Below are 26,220 nucleotides of genomic sequence, written 5' to 3'. Positions count from 1 at the left end.
ATGCTCGTATGTAATGTCCGTCTTGTGCTGAAGCCCCAAATTGCGTAATTGTCCCGAAAAAAATTAAATAAGTCTATATTTTAAGCTTGTTTGTAGCGGAAGCTTCTCGAAGCTCCTCTTCCTGGTCCGTCCAAATCTCGCGTGATTCGCAGTAACCGCACTGACGCCGGCGCAAATCACGCGAGATTTGGACGGACCAGGAAGAGGAGCTTCGAGAAGCTTCCGCTACAAACAAGCTTAAAATATAGACTTATTTAATTTTTTTCGGGACAATTACGCAATTTGGGGCTTCAGCACAAGACGGACATTACATACGAGCATCATGGAGGTATTTGGATGTTTTTTTGTGTGTGTTTTTTTACGAAGAGCTCCGGTGTCCCTTTGCAACCGTTATATGGACATGCACTGCTACGTCAAGACCCCCTGTAACTCAGAGAAGGGACGGAGGACTCTGAAACTTCTTCCAGCCCTTAGTCAACATGAGGGTGAGTAGATAATGAGCGAAATATCATTCTAGGGTGAACTATCCCTTTAAAGCTCCTCCAGTAGTAGATGTTGGTACTAAAGCTCTTTCAAAATAAAGGTAGATGTTTGTATTAAAGCTCCTTCAAAATAAAGGTAGATGTTTGTGTTAAAGCTCCTTCAAAATAAATGTAGATGTTTTTTTTAATTAAAGTTCCTTCAAAATAAAGGTAGATGTGTCTGTTAAAGCTCCTTCAAAATAAAGGTAGATGTTTGTATTAACTCTTCATACACCCACATGGAAATGTAATGTATTAAATAAATGGCCCTATATCAAGAAAGATGTTGTTTTTTATGTAACAAATCCTTTATTACTATCACATATGAGTCCAATAGAAATAGCATATGGAAAATGAAACACAACTACTTATTAAGTAAATCTGGTAACACAAAAATGTAATATAAAGTTTTTAAAAAATGTTATGAATGTAATAATTAGATAGATAGATAGATAGATAGATAGATAGATAGATAGATAGATAGATAGATAGATAGATAGATAGATAGATAGATAGATAGATAGATGTTTACTTTAAAACTTGTTCTAAAGTAAATAGCCTAGTCGTGTTTACTTAGTTTTCTTAGAGTCCCTGAAGTAAACTGATGTGTTCACGGACAGTGTACTTTTACTGTGCTGTTAGTATTATTACTGCAGTACTAGTTAGTTAGTACTAGTTAGTAACTAATCATGGTTATAACATCTGTACCAGCAGATGTGGAGCTCATGCAGGTGTGCTGTGCAGCGCGTGGATGTGAATGTGACAGCGGCGGTGTCAATCACAGGAAGTGGGCGGGGCTTCAGCAGCAGAAACAGGCGGATCGATCTGATCCCACAGAGCCGAGAGCAGCAGAGACCAGACCGCGCACCTCTCTCTGCCCTACACCACGACCAAGGACCACGACCAAGACCACGACCAGTCGATCCGGACCCACGGACCCCACAGAGTGCAGCAGAGACCCGGTCCACGGCAGAGACAGAGAGAGGACTATTATTATGGGGGACAAAACCGGGACCAGGTAGGAGACCACGCATCCAGCTGTTTGATGTGCAGTCAGAGGAGGATGGAGGGTCCGTTAACTCCGCACGGCTCAAGAAAGACCCTCTAATAGAAAAACAACAACCGAGACCCTGTTTATTAAACTAGACCAGGTCCCGGAGTGAAGCCGTCTACAGTCTAGACCCGGACCTGTAGTGGTCTGGACCTGGTCTGGTCCGCTGCTCTGTAGAAACTAAACCTTTAAACTGTGTTTGGTTTAAAGTGGAGCTGTTGTTGTTGTTGTAGATGAAGTGTTGCAGCTCAGGGAGGAGCCAACACACTGACAGGTGTTTTATATCCAGATGTTTATAAACGAACCGTCTGAAACTGAAAAGTCGCTTTACGTGTGTGTGTGTGTGTGTGTGTGTGTGTGTTTTTTTTTTTGTGTGTGTGTTTTTTTTTGGAAACTCTGGCGCAACTTCCTCATTTGAGGAAACGGGAGGTGTTGTGTGTGTGTGTGTGTGTGTGTGTGTGTGTGTGTGTGTGTGTGTGTGTGTGTGTGTGTGTGTGTGTTGGGGTGTTGGGCACCAGCAGGAAGGATGTCGCCTCGAGCCTCAGGCAACAAACACTCTGACTGCTGCTGCTGCTCATATGTGCGCAAACACACACACACACACACACACACACACACACACACACACACACACACACACACACACACACACACACACACCAGGGTGGGTTTAAATGTATTTACCTGTAGGTGACTGGTTGATTGACTGACAGCTCCGTGTCCGATTCTGTTTGCACTTGAACTACACATCCAGATGTGCCCGGCCGTGAGAGCAGCAGAGCAGCTGTTTCCACCCAGCAGGGCCGGCCCAAGCCTCCATGGGGCCCTGAGCTAAATCTTTATTTTTGGTGCCCCCTCTATTACTATTTCATTTTTTACTCTGTCATATATGAATCATCATATCCTGGCAGGTTTTTACCCATCTATGTTTTTTTTATTCTGAAATAGCATCAAATTCAGCTAAAAGTGCTGCCTGCCGTTGATTTACATTTAAAGCGATAGTTCAACATTTTGGTAAATTGGCCCATTGCCATAATCACTACAGTCATAGCAGTAGGTTCGTTACCTTTAATTGTCGGTGGAAGCTGTTTTTAGAACGGTGGAGCAGAGCCGTGAGCTGCTCAGAGCTACGCTACGGAGGCTCATTATGGGATTTCTTGGTTTCCCTCATCAAACTCATCAAATACACAATCCAACAACTCCACAACGCTCTGGTGGACAAGTTGTGACCTGCACATTCACCACGCTATGAGATAATAACAGAATGTTACCAGACAGAGTTGTTTTAGAGGGAAATTCATGCAAAACCGCTGATGCACATTCCCGTCTGGTGCAGTTTTTCATCAAGCAGTCTCTGCATTTCCCTCTAAAACAACTCTGTCTGGTAACGTTGTGTTATTATCTCATAGCGTGGTGAATGTGCAGGTCACAACTTGTCCACCAGAGCGTTGTGGAGTTGTTGGATTGTGTATTTGATGAGTTTGATGAGTGAAACCAAGAAATCCCATGAGCCTCCGTAGCGTAGCTCTGAGCAGCTCGCAGCTCTGCTCCGCCGCTCTAAAAACAGCTTGCACCGACAATTAAAGGTAACAAACCTACTGCTATGACTATAGGGATTATGGCAATGGGCCAATTTGCCAAAATGTTGAACTATCCCTTTAATCTTCAAATTGATATAGTACTGGGATACTGAATGTCACCTATAGGTTGATTTAAAGTAACAAAATAAACCAACAGACAATGCATTTACTGTAAACACATCATCTGCTTTTTAAAATGTTTTGGTTTTAAATATACTGCAACAGAAAAGTGCAACAATAATTTGAAATGCAACAATAATTAAAGTTTTTTGTAATTACGCACTACAATTTAAAAAAGTTACTTGCCTTTTGGGGGGCCCCAATAGTCACGGGGCCCCAAGCAGGTGCTTAGTTCGCTTCTGCCTTGGATCATTGTGGTGTTTGTAGAGTTTCCACACAGAGACAGGGATCATGTCTGTGTTTTTGTTTGATCTCGTGAGTCTCAGATCTGAAAAAACCTCTGGAGAAGAGGGTTTTTTTCTTTTTTCTTTTCTTTTTCTTGGGGGGGGGGGGGGGTGGAGGTGGAGGTGTGAGTTCCTTCAGCTCCACCAGGTGCTGCTGCCAAACGCAGAAACATCCAACAGACTCAACAATCCTCCAGTCTGGTTTATAATAAATGTGAAGTGGTCACGTGGAAGCAGTGGTGGCACCGGTTTTTACCTGCTGCTGTTTAAATACTGCATCACGTCTCGCTGTGCGGTGACAGGGAATCGAACCTGCAGGATGTTTTCATCCGTCTGAAATATTCATAATTCACAGTCACAGCCTCGAGTCATGAATTCATTTCACCCACTAACTTGTTTTATTTCCTCTGCAGCTCAACAGTCAAACACTGAGACACATCCATACATACATGATATACTATATACATTCAGTCTAAACCTATTAGATGTTGGAACAATTTAATATAGTGACACATAAAATATATAAATATGCAAGTGTAATATACCTTTACATATGTGTATAATATTTTATACATGTAACATGTATGCATCTTTTTCATAAATGTCTAAAAGGACGTATACAGTATATAAAACACATACACTGAGTTTATTATTAACATTTATCTATACAGTATGTTTCATATAGATTTCAACAATAAAACATCTCTTATACAGTTTCTACATGTACATGTGCTTATATTGTAAATATACATGGCATGTACATATAAACAGTATCCACGCCAAAGTCAATTTACATATGTTGACATTTTAAATGTTACTATAAAAAATAGACATACGTATGTTTAATGTTGAGAAGAAAAACGTGTATAAGCATGTTTTTTTCAATAGATTTGCATATCAAAAATTAAAAATATAGTATTGATAGATATGATTTCAATATGTACAAACTCATTGTGTAGATATTTTGCACACATGTACATTTGCAGGTTTTATAATGGGTCATAAATGTTATAAAATTAGACCTTCATATATCCATAGCACACCTACTTTGATATATAGGGCCAAATATGTCATAAATTACACATTATAATGTCACTATAGTCTGACTGTTGACTGTTGACCCCAACGAAGGTTCGATACCTGGGACTCCCACTTCAGTTTCCTATAGAACTGAAGTTCACCTTTTAAATCAGAGCTGAAACACCTTCAAGAACTGAAAATGAGTTCAACTTTATCTCTTGTATCAACTCTACAGTGAGTTATATGCGCGTTGCTTCTCCATAATGTCTTTGTGCCCTCGGACTAAGAGGAGGACAGGACGGGGTTCCCATGTCCTCTCCGTCCTCTCCGTCCATGACCAGGAAGTGCATTTTCTTCTTTGCTCCTGTTTTTCTTTCCTGCAGGATGTTAAAGGCAGCACATTCCTGCTCGGGCACATCATGCTAATGTTCTCTAAAAGTGCAGCGGTGAGCATAAAGTTGTTGTGTAGTGAAGCTGACCTGGCCTGAATAGAGCTGCTACATCAAGGCCGCAACATCTGTACTGATCATGATCGGCGGCCGTGTTAAACGATAGAGACGTTGTGTGTGTGTGTTTGTTTGTTGTGTTCCTTGCTGTAGTCATAGACGCTCGGCTGATTAATCCCAACACTTGGTCGGTCGCACAATCATTCCTGACGTACACATTGCTGGCACACGCTTGGCCACATTTCCTGGAATACACTGCACCCACTTCCTGTTTAGATTGTACAGATGCTCTGTTCTTTTTCTCTTCTGTTGTTGCCTTTGACCGACTTTTTTCCTCTGTTGTGTCGTTCAAGGAGCCGCGTTTACTTTCATCCCCGTAAGACTAAATCATACACAGTTTGTCATTTATGGATCATTAACACTCAGTAGATCACAGTGAGACATAAACTTAGGAGCAGCCGAACTGTCTGGATAGTTAATGTAGTGGTGCGTTGTTGTTATGAACAGGGAAAACTGTCTAACTGTGTTTAAAGGGATAGTTCAACATTTTGGCAAATTGGCCCATTGCCATAATCGCTATAGCCATAGCAGTAGGTTCGTTACCTTTAATTGTAGGTGTAAGCTATTTTCAGTACGGCGGAGCGCAGCAGCAGGCTGCTCAGAGCTACGCTACAGAGGCTAACGAAATTTCTTGGTTTCCCTCATTAAACTCATCAAATACAAAATCCCAAAACTCCACAGCGCTTTTGTAGACAAGTTGTGACCTGCACAACCACCACGCTATGAGATAATGACGGAACGATACGAAACGGAGCCGTTTTCGAGGTAAATTCATACAAAACCGCTGATGCGCGTTGCGTTCAGGGACAGTTTTTCAGCAAGCAGTCTCCGTATTTACCCTGTATTTACCTCGAAAACGGCTCCGTTTCGTATCGTTCCGTCATTATCTCATAGCGTGGTGGTTGTGCAGCTCACAACTTGTCTACAAAAGCGCTGTGGAGTTTTGGGATGTTGAATTTGATGAGTTTAATGAGGGAAACCAAGAAATTCCCTTAGCCTCCATAGCGTAGCTCTGAGCAGCCAGCTGCTGCGCTCCGCCGTACTGAAAATAGCTTACACCGACAATTAAAGGTAATGAACCTACTGCTATGACTATAGCGATTATGGCAATGGGCCAATTTGCCAAAATGTTGAACTATCCCTTTAAGACTTTTATTGTGGCGGGTACAGGTTGCTACGGTGATCTGTTAGGATAATTTTATTCATGGAAGGATTGGAAACTTTTCTCTTAAGGAGAAATTGTCTTATTTTACACACTGACTACTAGTACTGATAATAATAATGTAGTAACGACCACTAAATACTGTTGTAATTATGTAGTAACAGCAAACGACTCCTGTAGTAATAGAGTAGTAATGACAACTATAAGTATTTAGGTCATAATACAGTCATTACCGCTGAGTACTGATAATAATAATGTAGTAATAACCACTGTGTACTGAGGTAATAATGTACTAATTGGCAGATGAGTACATACGGGATAATATTGTAATGACACAGATGTAATAATGTAGTAACAACCACCGAGTACTAAGGTAATAATGCAGTAATGAGTAGAATACAGAGGTAATAATGTAGTAACTGCCCCTTAAGGTAATAGCTTAGTAATGACAACTGGGTAGTGAGGGAATGATGTAGTAATAAGCACTAAATACTGCTGTAATAATGTAGTAACAATTGATCACTGAGTACTGAGGAAGTGTTGTAATTATAAACACTGACTACTGGGGTAATAATGTAGTCATAACTGAGTACTGGTGTAATAACATAGTAATGGCCGCTCATCACAGCAGTAATAATGTAGTAAAAACTGACTCCTGGTGTAATAATGTAGTAATAAACAATGACTACTGGTGTAATAACATAGTAATGACTGCTCAGTACTGGGGTAATACTGCAGTAACAACTGAATACTGGTGTAATAATGAAGTAATGACTGAGTACTGGTGTAATTACGTTGTAGCTACTGTTAAGTACTGAGGTAACAATGCAGTAACAACTGGGTACTGGTGTAATAATGTAGTAATAACTGAGTACTGGTGAAATAACATAGTAATGACTGCTCAGTATGTAGCAGTAACTGAATACTGGTGTAATAATGAAGTAATTACTGCTAAGTACTGAGGTAATAATGCAATAACAACTTAATACTGGTGTAATAATGTAGTAATAACTGAGTACTGGTGTAATAACTGCTCAGTATGTAACTGAGTACTGGTGTAATAATGCAGTAACAACCGAGTACTGGTGTAATAACATAGTAATGACTGCTCAGTATGTAGTAGTAACTGAGTACTGGTGTAATAATGTAGTAATGACTGCTAAGTACTGGGGTAATAATGCAGTAACAACTGAGTACTGGTGTAATAATGTAGTAATGACTGTCCAGTATTGGGGTAATAATGCAGTAACAACTAAGTACTGGTGTGATAACATAGTAATGACTGAGTACTGGTGTAATAATGTAGTAACAACTGAGTACTGGTGTAATAACATAGTAATGACTGCTAAGTACTGGGGTAATAATGCAGTAACAACTGAATACGGGTGTAATAATGAAGTAATTACTGCTAAGTACTGAGGTAATAATGCAATAACAACTTAATACTGGTGTAATAATGTAGTAATAACTGAGTACTGGTGTAATAACTGCTCAGTATGTAACTGAGTACTGGTGTAATAATGCAGTAACAACCGAGTACTGGTGTAATAACATAGTAATGACTGCTCAGTATGTAGTAGTAACTGAGTACTGGTGTAATTACGCTGTAATGACTGTCCAGTATTGGGGTAATAATGCAGTAACGACTGGGTACTGGTGTAATAATGTAGTAATGACTTGAGTACTGGTGTAATAACAGAGTAATGACTGTCTAGTACTGGGGTAATACTGCAGTAACAACTGAGTACTGGTGTAATAATGTAGTAATAACTGATTACTGGTGTAGTAACATAGTAACGACTGCTTAATACTGCAGTAATACATCAGACTTCGTAGTGGTCTGGTTCAGTTGTGCGGAGCCTCTTCAGTTTATTCGTTTTCCAGCTGTTTGTGTTTGTAGTTTTGTGTCATTTCGACATCTCAGCTCCGTTCTGTCGTATTTGGCTCGGCTGCTGAGTTTGGACACAACGAACCAGATTATGTAATAATGAGTGTGTGTAAGCAATGTCCCCCCCAAAATAAACTATAATAAAAACAACAGATAAGGAGTACGAGTCTCCCATGTGGACGTCTAACTCTAATTGTTCCTCCTCGGTATTTATTGTTCCCAGACCGACTGCAGTGGTTCTGGTTCTGGGTCCACGGAAAAGGAAACACGGCCCCGTTCTGGATCAGTTCTGTGACTCTGTGACTTCGGTACAAATTTAGTTTACAATGAACTTCCTGTGTTACACTGAGCTGTCAGCCGCCACCACTGCTGCTGCTGCTCTCCAGCTGCTCACTGTTTATAGCCCGGTCACTGCTGCTGCTGCTGCTGCTGCTGCATGTGTGTGTGTGTGTGTGTGTGCGTGTGTGTGTGTAAGACAGGAAATATGACTTGATTACACAGCACTGTTGGTGTGTGTTGGGGCTGTAATGAGCTCCTCGGTTCCCACACACACTATAAAGTGTTGTCAATCCTCTCACACACAACAGATTTTCCATAGTTTATATCAAGAGCTGTCAATCCATCAGCTAATCCTTTCTCCTTTAGTGAGTTAAATGTCAGAAAATAGAAACGACTTCCTGTTTCCTCTTCGCAGCTTGTGGGTCATTTGTGTTTCTTCTGACACTACAACTCAGCAGTTTTTGTCTTGAACAGTAACTCAGTTGATTGATTGATTATTCACATTGTTGCAGATTCATTTGTTGGTTGTCTAGTCTGTCTCCAGAGAAATACATCATGAAGACCGTGAAGGATCTAATAAAACATATCGTTGACTTTTTGGCATTTTGGATATAATAGAGAAAATGTCTGATTTTAACTATTTAGACATTTGTGTTTACATTGTGTAATCAGTGTTGAAGTCCTCGAAGTCCAGAACTTGTAGGACCTGGACTCAGACTCACGTTTGAGCTTTAAAGGGATAGTTCAACATTTTTGGCAAATTGGCCCATTGACATAATCCCTGTAGTCATAGCTGTAGGTTCGTTACCTTTAATTGTCGGTGCAAGCTGTTTTCAGAACGGTGGAGCAGAGCCGTGAGCTGCTCAGAGCTACGCTACGGAGGCTCATGGGATTTCTTGGTTTCCCTCATCACACTCATCAAATACACAATCCAACGACTCCAAAACGCTCTGGTGGACAAGTTGTGACCTGCACATTCACCACGCTATGAGATAATAACACAACGTTACCAGACAGAGTTGTTTTAGAGGGAAATTCATGCAAAACCGCTGATGCACGTTGCCTTCAGGGACAGTTTTTCATCAATCAGTCTCTGTATTTACCTCTAAAACAACTCTGTCTGGTAACGTTGTGTTATTATCTCATAGCGTGGTGAATGTGCAGGTCACAACTTGTCCACCAGAGCGTTTTGGAGTTGTTGGGTTGTGTATTTGATGAGTTTGATGAGGGGAAACCAAGAAATCCCATTAGCCTCCGTAGCGTAGCTCTGAGCAGCTCGCAGCTCCGCTCCGCCGTTCTAAAAACAGCTTGCATCGACAAATAAAGGTAACGAACCTACTGCTATGACTACAGGGATTATGGCAATGGGCCAATTTGCCAAAATGTTGAACTATCCCTTTAACCTTGGACACTGGAGACGAGGACTCAAGCGTTTTTTGTTATGTTTGCCTGATGTGACTCTTCACTGGCGACTCAAGACTTGATTTCAACATTGATGTTTACTAACTTTTCTCCAACACTGGTCTTAAATGGTGTATTAACTGAGAAAGTTAGGACCTAAAGTGTATTTTGTGAAGTCATACTGACATCTGACCTTTGATCTTTGCCCGACAAACTCTTATTGGATCACTTTTTTGATTCAAATTCGACATTTACTGTATAAAGAGCTCAAACTCTCTCCTCTCTCCTCTCTGCAGAGTGTTTAAGAAGTCCAGCCCCAACACTAAGGTAAGAGTGAACGATTAAATACGTCTCTCCTCTTGTTGATCTACTTCTCTGCCACAGTTTCTCACTTTCTCTTTCTTCCTCCAGCTCACAGTTTACCTGGGGAAGAGAGACTTCGTTGATCACTTAGACCATGTCGATCCTGTAGGTGAGTACACACAACGGTAACGCTTCGTTTCACTGTTTCTGCAGAACGGGGTTGAAGAATCAGTAATGTTCACAATGAAGCTCGTCTGCTTGTTGTTGGGAGGAGAAAGTCCAGACTGTGCATCGAGTCCTTTGTGTAAACTACTGCTGTTATACGCTGCCTGTCCCAAAAAAAAAAACCTGTCTCACACTCTAATACTGTATTACATTGGAAGGCCTTTAGCTTGGATTACGAAACGCATTCGCTCGTGGCATCGTTTCGATAAGCTTCTGCAATGTCACAACATTTATTTCCGTCCAGAGTTGCATTACTGTAATTTTTCAAAGATTCTCAGTGGGGTTCAGGTCTGGACCACGTTTCTTTCTTGAAAATGATGGTTCCCCATTCTCCTTCCAGTTTTTAATAATGCGTTGGACAGTTCTTAACCCAGTTTTAGTCTCAGCAATCTCCTTAGATGTTTTATTTGCTTGATGCCAATAATTTGACCCTTCTGAAGCAGATTAACATCTTTTCCACGACCACAGGATGTGTCTTCCTTCTTCTTGTTTAAGAAATGAGACAGCATCAGTTAGGGTTAAATAAGTAAGAGCACAGTAGCATATTCCTCTATTTCTTCTTCTTCTTTTTAAAGTATTTTTATGAATTGTGTATTTTATTCTTTGTATAATTTGTCCTGCTTTTTCTTCTCTTTAAGGCTGCTGTGCCGTCATGAACAAATTTCCCCTCGGGGATAAATAAAGTATATCAAATCAAATCAAAAAGTTGTTGCCAGCTGAAACATAATCATCCATGCAGTAATTATCTAGTGGGAGGCTCTGACCTATTAGCTTCGTTAAATCCAATTATAGGGATAGTTCACCCAAAATTCAAATTGCACTCATTATCTACTCACCCTCATGTGGACTAAGGCCTGGGAGAAGTTTCAGAGTCCTCTGTGGCTTCTCTGAGTTACAGGGGGTCTCGACGTAGCAGTGCATGTCAATATGACGGTTGCAAATGGATACCAACTGTCTTCGTAACAAAAAGACACACCAAAAAACATCCAAATACCTCCATGCTGCTCGTATGTAATGTCCGTCTTTTATTGAGGCCCCGAAATGCGAAATTGTCCTGAAAAAAATTAAATAAGTCTATATTTCAAGCTTGTTTTGTAGCGGAAGCTTCTCGAAGCTCCTCTTCCCGGTTCCTCAAATTTGGACAAACTGGGAAGAGGAGCTTCCGCTACAAACAAACTTGAAATATAGACTTATTAAATTTTTTTCGGAACAATTTCTCATTTCGGGGCTTCAATACAAGTGGGACATTACATACGAGCAGCATGGAGGTATTTGGATGTTTTTTGGTGTGTCTTTTTGTTACGAAGACAGTTGGTATCCATTTGCAAAAAAAAATTTCAATTTTGGGTGAACTATCCCTTTAAATGGTGACTTTTTCTTTTGGACGGGCAGTGTATGATCCAATCTGACTGAATCTTCAACCTCTCTGTGTGTTTGTGTCTAGATGGCGTCCTCCTCGTCGATCCCGAGTATCTGAAGGATCGTAAAGGTAAAAAGAAAAAAGTTACCAGCCTTCATACAGACTCAAAGCATCAGAGTGATTCACTGACTGTCCCTTTACTCGTTGTGTCCGTCCTCCTCCTCTTCCTCAGTGTTTGTTACTCTGACCTGTGCGTTCTGCTACGGCCGGGAGGACCTGGACGTGCTGGGCCTGTCCTTCAGGAAGGACCTGTACGTCAGCTCGCTGCAGGTCTTCCCTCCGCAGCAGAGGGAGGACGTGCCGAAGCCTCTGAGCCGGCTGCAGGAGAGGCTGCTGAAGAAGCTGGGTCAGCACGCCCACCCCTTCACCTTCACCGTAAGACAACCAGACATCAACCATGACCAGTGGTGGACAGAAACGGAGTAAATTCACTTGAGTACTGTACTTAAAGCAGAAGTAAGCGGAATATTTGTGTTAATATAAGTCTTAAATAGTTATATCTTCTGACAGCAATCACTTACATAGAGTGTTTGGTCTGAAACACGGGTCTGTCAGTCACTCTGCTCTGCTCTGAGCCGAAGAGAAAACTTTCCTTGTATCCTACAACCTTTATCCAATGAGGAGAGAGAACGGCATAAAGGCGTGGTCCACTGCTAACTCCATCTGCTGACAGGAAGTTAGCCAAAACCACCGGATCGCTTACTTCTGCTTTAAGTGCATATCCAGAGGATTTGTACTTTACTTGAGTATTAGATTTCTTGGTACTTATTACTCTTACTTGAATACATTTCCAAGACAAATATTTTTACTTTTACTCCAGTTAATTTCTAGGAAGGCTGAAAAGTACTCGTTACTTTCAGGTCTGCTCTTTTTTTCTTTCTTTTTAAAAAAAAAAAATCCTATTGGACACAAGCTGTGTTTGTCAAAGAAGGAAACCCTAACCCCTAAAAGCAGCACATCAGTGCAGGTGGATTCAAAGAGTTAATTCTCAGAAACAAGAGTTAAAAGGTCCTTAAATTAATTTAGAAAAAAATATAGTAATTCATTGATGTGAAAAATAAGAAATTTACTCTTACTCTTACTTAAAGTAAATTTAAAAGTATGTACTTTTGGATACTTAAGTACCTTTAAAAGCAAGTACTTTTTTACTCTTACTCGAGTAACATGTCGACTGAGCTACTTTTACTTGTAACGGAGTAAATTTTGACCAGTAGTATTTGTACTCTTACTCAAGTACTGGGGTGTAGTACTCTGTCCATCTCTGACCGTGACCCAGATACAGGCACTTCACCTCACATGGCCCGTTTCTCTTCTGCAGGGAAACATAAGCCTTGATAGGTTTAATTGAGCTGTTGGCTCCGTCCTTATTGTTGACACCAGATGAAGTTCGTTCTGCAAACACCTGCTTCATGGTTCAGTGCGAAAAGTTAAACTGTTGGTTGAAGTCAAGAGCACAGAACAGGAAGGAGAAGGATAGAGGATAAGATCAGGCGGCTTCTGTTTGTCTTTCAGTCACTTGTGCACTTTAAAACTTCAATTTTCTTCCCCCGTGAATCTACTCTCAATAATCCATAACAATGACAACGTGGAAACCTGTTTTTGAAACGATCACAAAAGTCTTCAGACTCTTCACTGTGTCTCCAAACAACGGCTTCCTGCGCATTTTAATGATCCTCGAACTCGACCCGTAGACCTCTGGGATCCAACTGTGGAGAAACAGATCAGGACAAAGGGCTTGGTGTAACTCCAGCAGAGATGGACAGAGTACTCGACCCCAGTACTTGAGTAAGAGTACAAAATACTACTGGTCAAAATTTACTCCGTTACAAGTAAAAGTAGCTCAGTCGACATGTTACTTGAGTAAGAGTAAAAAAGTACTTGCTTTTAAAGGTACTTAAGTATCCAATAGTAGCCTACATGCTTTTAAATAGAGTAAATTTCTTATTTTTCACATCAATGAATTGCTATATTTTTTTCTAAATTAATTTAAGGAGCTTTTAACTCTTGTTTCTGAGAATGAACTCTTTGAAACCAGCTGCACTGATGTGCTGCTTTTAGGGGTCAGGGTTTCCTTCTTTGACAAACACAGCTTGTGTTCAATAGGATTTAAAAAAAAAAAAAAAAAAAAAAAAAGAGAGAGAGAGAGCAGACTAAGCTGACTAACTGCGCCCTAGTCTTCATGTGCGTACTGGCGGCGGGTATTTATGCACCTTTAAACCGTCTGTATTGGGGAGACAACTTGTCCCAGCCAATACTTCGGGGTGCTCCCGAGACCACACAAAAACAAAAAACAGCCCTGCAAAAAAACAAACAAAGCAACCCCTCCTTGTGAGGAAACTGCCACTACAGCCTACTGAGGGACACAACTGCGCCAATCACCCGCTCCCCGCAGCCACACAGAGTTAACTTAGCCACCATTCTCCTTGAATACAGGTCACCAGAAAAAAACACCACAGCATTACACTACACTCACAAAACCAAGCCACTGTGATCCTCCCAACTTCACCGCCACACAAGTGCCATGCCCTGACACTCCCAAGTTCAAAATTGGACGAGCCCCCACTTGTTATGCCCAGCTCGTTCAAGAGCATAACAAAGGAGGGAGGACCACACAGCGGCCAGGTCAATTAACCATAAATTTATTAAAGAAACACAAGGTTAAGGGTAGATCAGTAATCAGTAATCATAAAGTAACAAAAGGCTAACAGAACACAATCAAACAAAACAACGCTGAGGTGCCTGGGTGGCACCAGCCATCCAGGAGGGAGGAAGAGGCCACCATCTTGGAAAGGCCTCCTCTTTATAGACCCAGCTGCAGGTGGAGTTGATCCCCCTGACGAGGTAGGCGGGACACAGACAGAGAACCTATGGAGGGGAGATGAAACAGAGAGACACACAGCAGCAACACAACATGGCCGAGGGCCATAACACCTGAAAGTAACGAGTACTTTTCAGCCTTCCTAGAAATTACCTCGAGTAAAAGTAAAAATATTTGCCTTGGAAATGTACTCAAGTAAGAGTAATAAGTACCAAAGAAATCTAATACTCAAGTAAAGTACAAATCCTCTGGATATGTACTTAAGTACAGTACTCTCTACAGTAAATTTACTCCGTTACTGTCCACCACTGAACTCCGGTTTGCCTGCATCAATTTTAGTCGTGTTTTTTGCTCCCCCCAACACTGGGTGACCATCAGGACAACGATTTAGGGGTCAAAAATGACCGGAATTCTCCTTTAACATTCAACACCACACACCAGAAGAGTACTGTATGACTTTCACTTCCTGTGTCTGCATGTGTCAGATCCCTCAGAACCTGCCCTGCTCGGTGACGCTCCAGCCGGGCCCCGAGGACACGGGGAAGGCCTGTGGCGTCGACTTCGAGCTCAAAGTCTTCTGTGCGAAGAGCGCCGAGGAGAAGATCCACCAAAGGTCAGAGAAAGACAAACCCCCCCAGTTTCAGAGTCAGAGGGGGGGTTTGTCTTTCTAATACTAGAAGGGATAGTTCACCCAAAATTGAAATTTCACGACTAACTATAACGGTTGCAAATGGATACCAACTGTCTTCGTAACAAAAAGACACACCAAAAAACATCCAAATACCTCCATGCTGCTCGTATGTAATGTCCGTCTTTTATTGAGGCCCCGAAATGCGAAATTGTCCCGAAAAAAATTAAATAAGTCTATATTTCAAGCTTGTTTTGTAGCGGAAGCTTCTCGAAGCTCCTCTTCCCTGGTTCATCCAAATTTGACGAACCATTTTTTTCGGGACAATTTCGCATTTCGGGGCTTCAATACAAGACAGATGTTTTTTGGTGTGTCTTTTCGTTACAAAGACAGTTGGTATCCATTCGCAACTGTCATATGGACATGCACTGCTACGCCGAGACCCCCTGTAACTCAGAGAAGCCACGGAGGACTCTGAAACTTCTCCCAGCCCTTAGTCGTGAAATTTCAATTTCGGGTGAACTATCCCTTCTAGTATTAGAAAGACAAACCCCCCCCCACCCCCCCACGAAATGATCCCACTGGAGAAGAAATCCACTCCGTTGCTTCACGTGAAGTTTCTATATGTGCAGGAACTCCGTCCACCTGGCGATACGAAAGGTCCAGTTCGCCCCGGAGACGCCGGGTCCTCAGCCGATGGTGGAGACGAGCCGCAGCTTCCTGATGTCGGACAAATCTCTGCACCTAGAGGCCTCGCTGGATAAGGAGGTAACACACAAACACACACACACAAACACACAAACACACACACACAATGGACTGCTGTTTGATTAGACGGACACAAACTGATGAGTGTCCGTCCGTCTCCAGCTCTACTACCACGGAGAGCCCATCAGCGTCAACGTCCACGTCACCAACAACTCCACCAAGACCGTGAAGAAGGTCAAGATCTCAGGTAACGACAGAGAAGTCTGTCAACACGAATACAGATTTAAAGGGATAGTTCAACATTTTGGCAGATTGGCACATTGCCATAATCCCTATAGTCATAGCAGTAGGTTCGTAAACCTTTAATTGTCGGTGCAAGCTATTTTTAGAACAGTGGAGCAGAGCCGTGAGCTGCTCAGAGCTACGCTACGGAGGCTCATGGGATTTCTTAGTTTCCCTCATCAAACTCATCAAATACACAATCCAACAACTCCACAACAATAACAGAACGTTACCAGACAGAGTTGTTTTAGAGGGAAATTCATGCAAAACAGCTGATGTGCGTTGCCTTCAGGGACAGTTTTTCATCAAGCAGTCTCTGTATTTCCCTCTAAAACAACTCTGTCTGGTAACGTTGTGTTATTATCTCATAGCGTGGTGAATGTGCAGGTCACAACTTGTCCACCAGAGCGTTTTGGAGTTGTTGGATTGTGTGTTTGATGAGGGAAACCAAGAAATCCCATGAGCCTCCGTAGTGTAGCTCTGAGCAGCTCGCGGCTCTGCTCCGCCGTTCTAAAAACAGCTTGCACCAACAAATAAAGGTAATGAACCTACTGCTATGACTATAGGGATTATGGCAATGGGCCAATTTGCCCATAATGTTGAACTATCCCTTTAAAGGAGGTATCATAACCTCTGGCTAATGTTGGCTTTGTAACATTCATAGTTTCTTACTATTTTCCCATGATGCACTGCACTAACTGAACTATAACTCTGCTCGTCCTCCTCCCAGTCCGTCAGTACGCCGACATCTGTCTCTTCTCCACGGCTCAGTACAAGTGTCCAGTGGCTCAGCTGGAAGCCGAGTGAGTACGGTACAGATGTTACACAGATGTTAAAGATAAACACACACACAACAATAACACACACCCCTGTCTGTCCGTCTCCGTCTCCTCCCTCAGTGACCAGGTGGCGCCCAGCTCCACCTCCTGCCAGGTCTACACGCTGACCCCCGTCCTGGGCGCCAACAGGGAGAAGAGAGGCCTGGCGCTGGACGGGAAGCTGAAGCACGAAGACACCAACCTGGCCTCCAGCACCATGTACATACACACACACACTTACACACAGTCAAAGATGGTTTATAAACCAAGATCATAGACTGTAAAAAGAATGGACGTAGCATCCGTGACGTCACCCATAGGTTTTGGGGAGTCGTTTTTGTGACTCAAATATGGCGGCCTGAACAGTTCCATGTTGGATTTACCGGCCGAGAACCCGCCCACTGGCCTCGAAGCAGCTGTCCACTAGCCTCGCATCACCAGGCTCTTCAGACAAGCGAAGAGCCTGGTGTCAGTTACCTCCCAATTAGTCTGCATTCTGGTTCCTGTCTGTAGCGGATACCGAAATCACCAAATTCACCAAAATAAAAGTATTCACCAACATAAAACTTAAAGCAGATATCAGTGGAATGTTTTTGTTAATATAAGTCCTAAATAGTCCTATTTTCCGTCAGCAATCACTTACATGAAGTATTTCAGCCTAAACACGAGTCTCTCCGTCACTCTGCTCTGCTGTAACCCCAAGAGAAAATTTTCCTTGTGGGATACAAGTGTTATCCAATGAGGGGAGAGAACGGCATGAAGGGCTGTGTGTGCAGCCAAGGGATGCGCGTGAATGTGGTGACGTAGCACGAGGACCAATTGATGCCTGACAAGGGCGGGGGCTGCTAACTCATGGTGCGTTCAAGGAAACTCGTACTTTGTGTTTTTCCTTCCTGTGAAGTCATACCAGTTCGATCTGGTACGAGTTCACGGGTCGGAAGTTACGAGTGGCCGTTATAGGGAACTTTCACAGACAACAGGACGGTAAAAACACGAGCTACGGGTTACCTGGAACGCTACCAAGTCGTAGTTGTGACTTGAAGCTGTAACTTACGGTTTCAAAAGCCTGCCTTGAACACAGCATTAGCCGAAACGGCCTTGCCACTGATATCTGCTTTAACATAAAATAAACATTAACTTGTAATACAATAAAAGCAAAATGTTAACTTAATGGCTCGGGGACGTTCTTGTAAATTATATTCCTTAAATTAAAGAGTTTTACCGCATTTTATTAGCTCGGTGCTTTTATTTTGACGGAAAGGTCTGTCTCTCTTGCCCTGGATCCGTTTCCTACCAAAACAGCGAGTCAACGGCCCCAGACTAGCTGTCCACGGACCTGTCACTCAACGTTTCCGCGCTCTAATTGGCCAGAGTTTTAACCTAATAACAGTAAAACGGTAGAGTTAAAAAAAAATTCACCCCCCTCAGAGTGTGTGCGGGGGTAGAAACTATCGATTGAGACGAAAAAACGTTCTGACACCAGGCTTTTAACATGTTTATTGAGGATGTAAAGTCGATGATTTTAACATGGGGGTCTATGGAGAATGCTGCTTTCTGACACCAGCCCCCAGAGGAAGCCGAGGGGATTGCAGTTTTTTGAACGCGGAAGTGAGCTTCACTTCTCAGACCGACAACTGCCCCCTTGACCAAGACCCCCCATGACGAGTCAGCTTCCCGTATACATGTCACGTGGGTTTCTGCAAGGCCACGCCTTGAGTGTATTGACTCCAATGGGAAAATTGAACGTGAACACAGATTATGGCCGATTCTTTCTCCCCACAGTCACTGAAATAAATTTTGAACTCATTTTTCACAAGCCACATCTCTTCTGAACATTTTGACACAAAAATGGCAATTTTCAGGAGAAAATCCACTTTGTTCAAGACCTGTCTCTGTCTCTACGACACACTCTCGCGAGATTTGGCACAGATCTCCTAGGCAACGTCAAACAAACGGCCGCGAACTCCCGAAAAAATGATTTAAATTATTTTCGTCATGCTAAATATGACTGTTAGTAGTGTAAATATTTAATGTTATCATAAGAAAATATAAATATCTCACTTTCATCTACCTACAAATTGTATAAATCCACACACACGTTCACAGACGAGGTGGGGTGACGGTTGGCCACGCCCATTTAGAGAGACAGGAAGTGCATACAGTTTTTATCATGGAACGGCCGCTCATGGGGTATCTTCATGGATGTATTATGGGGTATCTTGGTAAATAGAGTATATCTTTGACACAGTCTACTGTACTGATACTGTTTGTGTGTCGTGTGTGTTACAGAGTGAAGGAGGGAACCAACAAGGAGATGATGGGGATCGTCGTGTCCTACAGAGTCAAAGTCAAACTGGTGGTGTCTCGCGGAGGGTCGGTCCACACTCACATTAAGACTAATAGTTTTTCTATTACAGGTTTTGTCAAATTGTATGTTTAAATATGTAAATGAGGCAATATCTGATATATGCGCTAATTTGCATATATTTCCAGAACTGAAACCTGTACAATGGATAAATTCTTATATTAGAGTGAGAAGTTTTTACAGAGGAGGATTTTGGATATCTCTTTGTATCACTCTGTAAATGAGAAAATACTGTCACCAGCCCTAAAAAAAACAACAAATTTCACCATGTTTTTAGGAATAAATGTTGTATAAATCAGGCTGTGAATGATATATCAACAATTTCTTTCTGTAAAAACCTTCAGAATATAGACGATGAGATGAGTGAATCTGTTTTAGGACGAACTATTTATTTATTTTACGTGTGTGTGTGTAGGGATGTAGCGGTTGAACTCCCGTTCGTCCTGATGCATCCTAAACCTGCAGACCAGCCCTGCTCCAAACCCCAGACAGGTAGGACACACACAGACACACACACACACACACACACACACACACACACACACACACACACACACACAGGCAATGTACACAATAATGTAATAATAATGTAATGATAATAACTCACTGTGTCTTGTTCCCTCAGTGGTCAACGCTCCTGTCGAGGCAAACCTCATAGAGTTCGGCATGGAGTAAGTGTTACGTAATATACAGTATGTCTCTCCTCTCCTTTACTTTCCTCTCCTCTTTCCTTCTGTCTCTCCTCTCTCCTTAGTCCTCTCTCCTCTCCTCTTGCTTTTATCCTCTCTTCTCCTCTCCTTCCCTCTCATCTCCTTTCCTTTGTCTTCTCCTCTCTCCTTTTGTCTCATTTCCTCTCCTCTCCTCTTTCCTTTGTCTTCTCCTCTCCTTCCCTCTCTTCTCCTTTCTTTTGTCCTCTCCTCTCTCCTTCCCTCTCTTCTCCTTTCTTTTGTCCTCTCCTCTCTCCTTTCCTCTTTCCTTTGTCTTCTCCTCTCTCCTTTTGTCTCATTTCCTCTCCTCTCCTCTTTCCTTTGTCTTCTCCTCTCCTTTCCTCTCATCTTCTTTCTTTTGCCCTCTCCTCTCCTCTCTTCTCTCCTCTCTCCTTTGTCCTCTCCTCTTTCATTTTGTCTCCTCTCCTCTCCTCTTGTCTCCTTTCCTCTCCTCTCTCCTTTGTCCTCTCCTCTCCTCTTTCATTTTGTCTCCTCTCTCCTTAGTCCTCTCCTCTTGTCTCCTTTCCTCTCCTCTCTCCTTAGTCCTCTCCTCTCCTCTTGTCTCCTTTCCTCTCCTCATTCCTTTGTCCTCTCCTCTCTCCTTCCCTCTCAAACCTATGTAATATACAGTAGGTCATAATAAGTATATCCCCTGATATATGACATATATGGCAACATCTTATACCTGAAACAAACCCATATTATATTATGTTTCCACATGTGTTTAGTTGTGTGTTGTGACGTCACTGTGACGTCAGTGACCTCATGTCTCTCTCTCTCCGTCTCTCTCTCCGTCTCTGTCTCTCCAGATCTTCTCCTCAGGGCGACGACTTTGTGTTTGAGGACTTTGCTCGGCTCAGGTTAACAGGACCCAAAGAGGAGCTCCCCTTCTGTTAGCTGGAGGAGGAGGAGGAGGAGGAGGAGGAGGAGGAGGAGGAGGGGGAAGAGGAGGAAGAGGAAGAGGAGGAGGAGGAGGAAGACAACCGAACCACTGCTCCAGTCTGACAGACGAAGCTCTGTCAGTTTGTACGTTTTAGTCTGAACAGATCAAGTCCGTGTTCAGATGGATGATGATGATGTAATCGATCGTCTGTTTCTTAATCAATACGAGAGGAAGTTGCTGCTTCCTGTTCCTGTTGATTCATGATGAAATCACCTGAGAACAAAGTTTCATGAAGCTACAGGAACCATCGTTTTGTTTCCAGTTAACTCGTACTAACAGATATAAGAAGTGAATTTACTGTGTGTTTAATGCACCCGGACTAAACAACACTGTTGTTTTAAATCTACTATTGTAAACGAAACTTTAGACACTTTAATATAAAAGTGCAAATGACCAGTCTGACGTCCGTCCATCGATGATACAGTTAACTGATTTACAGTGTGGATCAATACTGTTCATGTTGGAGAATCAATCAAATAGACTTAACTTTACTTTTTTTTTTTGTTGATTTCCTTCTGAAGTGGATTTTTACATGATTTTTTATTTTTCTTCTCCACATTATTATAAGAGAAATATAAGATTTGTATAATATAAATGTAAATGGAAGATATCACATCTATTATCGATCATTATAATCAATCAAAAAAAAATGTTACATGAGCTTCAGGCTGTTTCTCAATAAACTGTAAAAACAATTATGGTAACAAAAAAAAGTCTTTATTTTATTTTTATTTTTTACAAAAAATGTTGTGTTTCCAGATGTGACGCTGGTTTTTGTGCATAAAGAAGAAAAAAAAACACAATAAACTCAACATACTCTTCTTGGAAAAATGAGGTTTTACCAAAAAAACATGTTTTTTGTTTTTCTATTAGTTTGTAAGTACAATAAAAACACATTATTTTAAGGAGGATGAGTTCATCAACCTGCTCCTCTCATGTCGACTGTTGTTGTTGTTGTTGCTGTTGTTGTTGTTGCTGCTGCTGCTGTTGTTGTTGTTGTTGTTGTTGCTGCTGCTCCAGCATCACCTCACACGTCCGTCCCAGTTCTCCCAGTTTGACCTTGGCGTACTCGGCCCGGTTCAGCGCCATCTGACAGTCCTTCCTGGCCGAGTAGGTGGAGCCTTCGTGAGGCTGACCGGTCGCTACCTGCACACAGAGACACAGAGAGACACAGAGAGACAGAGAGACACAGACAGAGAGACCTATGAGACACTCAGAGTGACCACACGGGGTTAAAACTGAATGTAAGGAATCAGATTGGTTTCAAAAACACAGAGAAAATTGTGTTTTAATAGATTCAGATTTCACTTTATTGTCACCTTTATGTAAGTGCATAAAAAAACAGATATTGTGCAGCCAATCAAAACTATTTAAAGAGAAACAGTGCATCAATTTAAAAAAAAAATGTCAAAAAAATAAAATAAAATAAGTAGGCAAAGCAGTGAACTGAGACACTGGGAGTTTCCGCTACAAACAAGCTTAAAATATAGACTTATTTAATTTTTTTCGGAACAATTTCTCATGTCGGGGCTTCAATACAAGAGGGACATTACAGACGAGCACTATGGAGGTATTTGGATGTTTTATGGTGTGTCTTTTTGGATGAAGAAAAGTGAGCCCCGTTCACAACCATTATATGGACAAATACTGCTGCACGGACCCCCCGTAACTCCGAGAAGCCACGGAGGACTCTGAAACTTCTCCCAACCCTTAGTCGACATGAGTAGATAATGAGTGAAATTTGAATTTTGAGTGAACTATCCCTTTAAAGAGAAACAGTGCATCAATAAAAAGAAGTCTAGCCTAAATGTCAAAAAGATCAAATAAGTCAGTGCAGCATTAAAGGTACATTGTGTAGGAATTACTCCCATCTAGCGTTGCGGTTGTATATCGCAAGCAACTCAATCGTATTTTTCATGCTGCATTCACGTGAAATTGGGCAGATGGCAGACGGACGACAGCCGCTGTATGTAACGGCATAAACAAGCCTCTATGTAAACAAGTGGCAAAACAATACACGTGACAATATGTTGTCATGGCGATGTCGTATTGTTGACCTGACCCACGTTTTACCGTCTTTCTCTCGACTTCTGTGACTAAAATGACATCTGGTTTGTTAGCTACGGCCGTCTGCCCGACTGCAGGTGAATGCAGCATCAGTGTAACGCTCCATTTCTCCTCACTGCGTTACCGCGGTGACTTTTCACAGACGCCACCTAAAAACATGGCGACACCACATGGCAGCCGGCACCGAGCTTACCTGCTCCATGTAGATATGAATGATATGAACGGCTAATTCAGAGCTGAAAGGAACACTTATAGATAACAGGAGAAGTTACGCAATGCCCCTTTAAGGAATCAATAAATATTAAATAATTAGGTAACATTATAATAAGTACACACTATTAAGCATTAATAAATACTGAATTCTTCATTTATAATGCATGAATACTCATTAGTGTGTAGTTTATAAATACAGTTAGTGCTTATCAATGATGATGAGTAAAACATTTTTCGTCGTTTCCAGTAAACTCTGGACTATGTCCCTTCAGGACACTGGGATTGCAGTGGACGAGCAGTGTGGAGGAAGATTAAATGGTTTTTGTGTAGTTTTATGGACGTTTTTGTGTCAGGCGCTAATTGACTCTCATATCAAGTTTTCGTTGGACTAGGAACCGGCCTCCTGGGTCTCTAGATTCACTTTGAAGAATAAAAAACTACTCCGGAGTATTCATCAGCATGAGGGTGAATTTCATATTTTGGTGAACTATTCCTTTAACACTAATATAAAACCAAGCACAGCTGAGTATAAAACCCCTATATTAATAATAATAATAATAATCCTAAGAGCAGGGTGCAGCTCTGACCTGGGTCAGGTAGCGGATCTGGCCGCTCAGCTCGCTCTCCACCCGCGTGACGGAGCTCTGGAACTGGACCAGCTGCCGGTCCAGGAAGCTGGCGTTGTGTTTGTCTTTGGAGAGCTCCAGGACGATGTTACCTGAGACAGGTGAGGAGGAGGGGTGGGGGGAGGGGGTCATTACAAGATTAAAATATTACTTTATTTGTCACACACACAACTACTACGGATGAAATGTTGATTAATGTCACAATTCAATAAATAAATGAATGAATGAATGAGAGTAACGTGCAGTGAAATGTCTGCTGGCTGCTCCTAGACTAGTGGACATGTAAGTAAAATAAATAAGAGAAATATATAAATAAATATAAATATAAACTATAATATCATGTAGGCTAAATAATGTAATTATAATATAATCTAAATCAGTGGTTCTCAAAATGGGGTTCAGGGACCCCCAGGTGTCCTTTAGAGGGTTCAAGGTGGTCTCCAACTTTTTCTCAAAAGTTTACCACATTTCTTTCCCAGAAGTACCTACATTGTTTTTGCAGAAATTTCTTGAAATTTTTCCAAAAGTTCACGCCACTGGCAGTAATTTGAACGTATATTGACTTTAAAAAAAAGTAACGTTATTCAGTTTCACAACAAATATTTGTGTATTTCTGGTGTTTGTTTCAAGATTTTGTCCAATGGGGGGGGGGGTCGATCGTGGTCTAATTTGTGTCGATTGAGGGATCCTTGATGTAAAAAAAGTTTGAAATAATGTAACCAGAAATGCAAAATATAGCTAACAAAGTGTGAAGATGTGTGTGTGTCACGGGATGAGTATAATATTGGTGTTGAAGTAAGCCAATGTAATTATAACAACAGAGAGGGGCTATAAGTTTTCTTCATCCTGCTCCTTTTCATTCATGGTGACAATGTGTAGCTACATTATGTAAATATGTGCAACCAGAAGAATGTATCAAAATGAAATGAAATTATTACATGTTAGGTCAATACGTAAAGATAAAGTTTTTCATTTAAATGTTTGTTTGAGTGCAGAAATACTTTTTCTTTTTTTTAAGTTATTTGTAATTTGAGATTAATGGCATTTGTACTTTCATTGATTCACTAATAATTGTGAAAATAATCGATATAATATGGTATTGTGATCAAACTTGTGATCTGTAGCCGCAGCCCAGATTATTGTGTGTAGCTTTGTGTAGTAGTTTGTGTGTAGTACCTTCATAATAACACAATAAACTCCTATCAGTGTGTGTGTGTGTGTGTGTGTGTGTGTGTGTGTGTGTGTGTGTGTGTGTGTACCTGCACACTGCAGCACCATCGCGATCTCCTTCTCCACCTCCTCCAGCGCTCGGAGCCGCTCGTTCGCCATCACCGAGGCCGAACACAGGGGCCGTTACCGGGGCAACAACAGCAGGTCGAACCGCACTGAAGCACACGGAGGTGAATATTATGGTCTGGCCCGGTTCGGCCCGGCTCGGCTCGGTTTGGTTTGGTTTCTCCTGCTAAAAGAAACAACTGCTGCTGCTCAGACTCCTCACAACAATCAATACACAACGGCGCGCTAGTTCTACGTCACACGTCCGTCCGTCGCACAGTGGTGACGTCACCTCTCCCCTCCCCTCTCCATTTCTATCTCCTTTTTCCTTTCCTCTCTCACTTTCTACCTCCTTTTCTTTCTCTCCCCTTTCCTCTCCTTTTCTATCTCCTTTCTCCTCCCCTCTCCTCCTCTCTCCTTTTCTATCTATTCTATTTTATTTTATTAAGTAGCTATAGTTTGTTCTTTATATTCTTATTCTTTATATTCTTATACTAGACTATATGTTGTTATCGTCACTGTGTGTCTGTGTAATGCTGCTGCTGCTGCACTGTAATTTCCCAGCTTGGGATCAATAAAGTATCTATCTATCTATCTATCTATCTATCTATCTATCTATCTATCTATCTATCTATCTATCTATCTATCTATCTATCTATCTATCTATCTATCTATCTATCTATCTATCTCCCTTCATTTCTCTCCTCCTTTTCTTTCCCTCCCCTCTCTACTTTTATATCCACTCTCCTTTCCTTTTTCTCCTCTCCTCTCCCCTTGCTCTTTTTCTGTCTCCTCTCTCCTTCCCTTTATCTCCTCTCCTCTTTCCTATCTCCTTCCCTCTTCTTTCTTCATCTCCTTAAAAAAAATACACACATACCTGCTTTATACAATCTATGACACATACAATATACAGACAAACAATTATATAGAAGTTTGTAATAGTCCAGAGTTTTTTAAAATATCTTCTGTTGAGTTTGCTGCCTGAACTCGCATGTTGGTCCATGATGCTG

At 41.7% G+C, this 26,220-nt stretch overlaps 2 protein-coding genes across 2 annotated transcripts; one reads left to right on the top strand and one right to left on the bottom strand.

Moving 5' to 3' along the window:
* The first annotated feature begins 1,400 nt into the window (after positions 1-1,400).
* On the top strand, positions 1,401-21,832 carry arrb2b (arrestin, beta 2b). Its single transcript, XM_085760081.1, has 14 exons — positions 1,401-1,539; positions 10,109-10,139; positions 10,224-10,284; positions 11,785-11,829; positions 11,933-12,135; positions 15,064-15,191; positions 15,839-15,974; positions 16,077-16,161; positions 16,927-16,999; positions 17,096-17,233; positions 19,304-19,387; positions 19,795-19,871; positions 20,005-20,050; positions 20,896-21,832. Exons 1-14 carry the CDS (start codon positions 1,517-1,519, stop codon positions 20,981-20,983), a joined length of 1,218 nt encoding a protein of 405 aa, XP_085616207.1. The 5' UTR covers positions 1,401-1,516; the 3' UTR covers positions 20,984-21,832.
* Positions 21,743-25,416, bottom strand: med11 (mediator complex subunit 11). Its single transcript, XM_085760082.1, has 3 exons — positions 25,195-25,416; positions 23,897-24,027; positions 21,743-22,175 (listed from the first exon to the last, which is right to left on the bottom strand). The coding sequence occupies exons 1-3, from the start codon at positions 25,262-25,264 to the stop codon at positions 21,963-21,965; spliced, it is 414 nt and encodes a 137-aa protein (XP_085616208.1). The 5' UTR covers positions 25,265-25,416; the 3' UTR covers positions 21,743-21,962.
* Between the last annotated feature and the right edge of the window lie 804 nt (positions 25,417-26,220).

This window comes from Trachurus japonicus, chromosome 18, assembly GCF_045865225.1.
Source record: "Trachurus japonicus isolate A0001 chromosome 18, Traja_1.0".
Classification (NCBI taxonomy): domain Eukaryota; kingdom Metazoa; phylum Chordata; class Actinopteri; order Carangiformes; family Carangidae; genus Trachurus; species Trachurus japonicus.
This window is presented reverse-complemented; position numbering and strand designations above follow the sequence as displayed.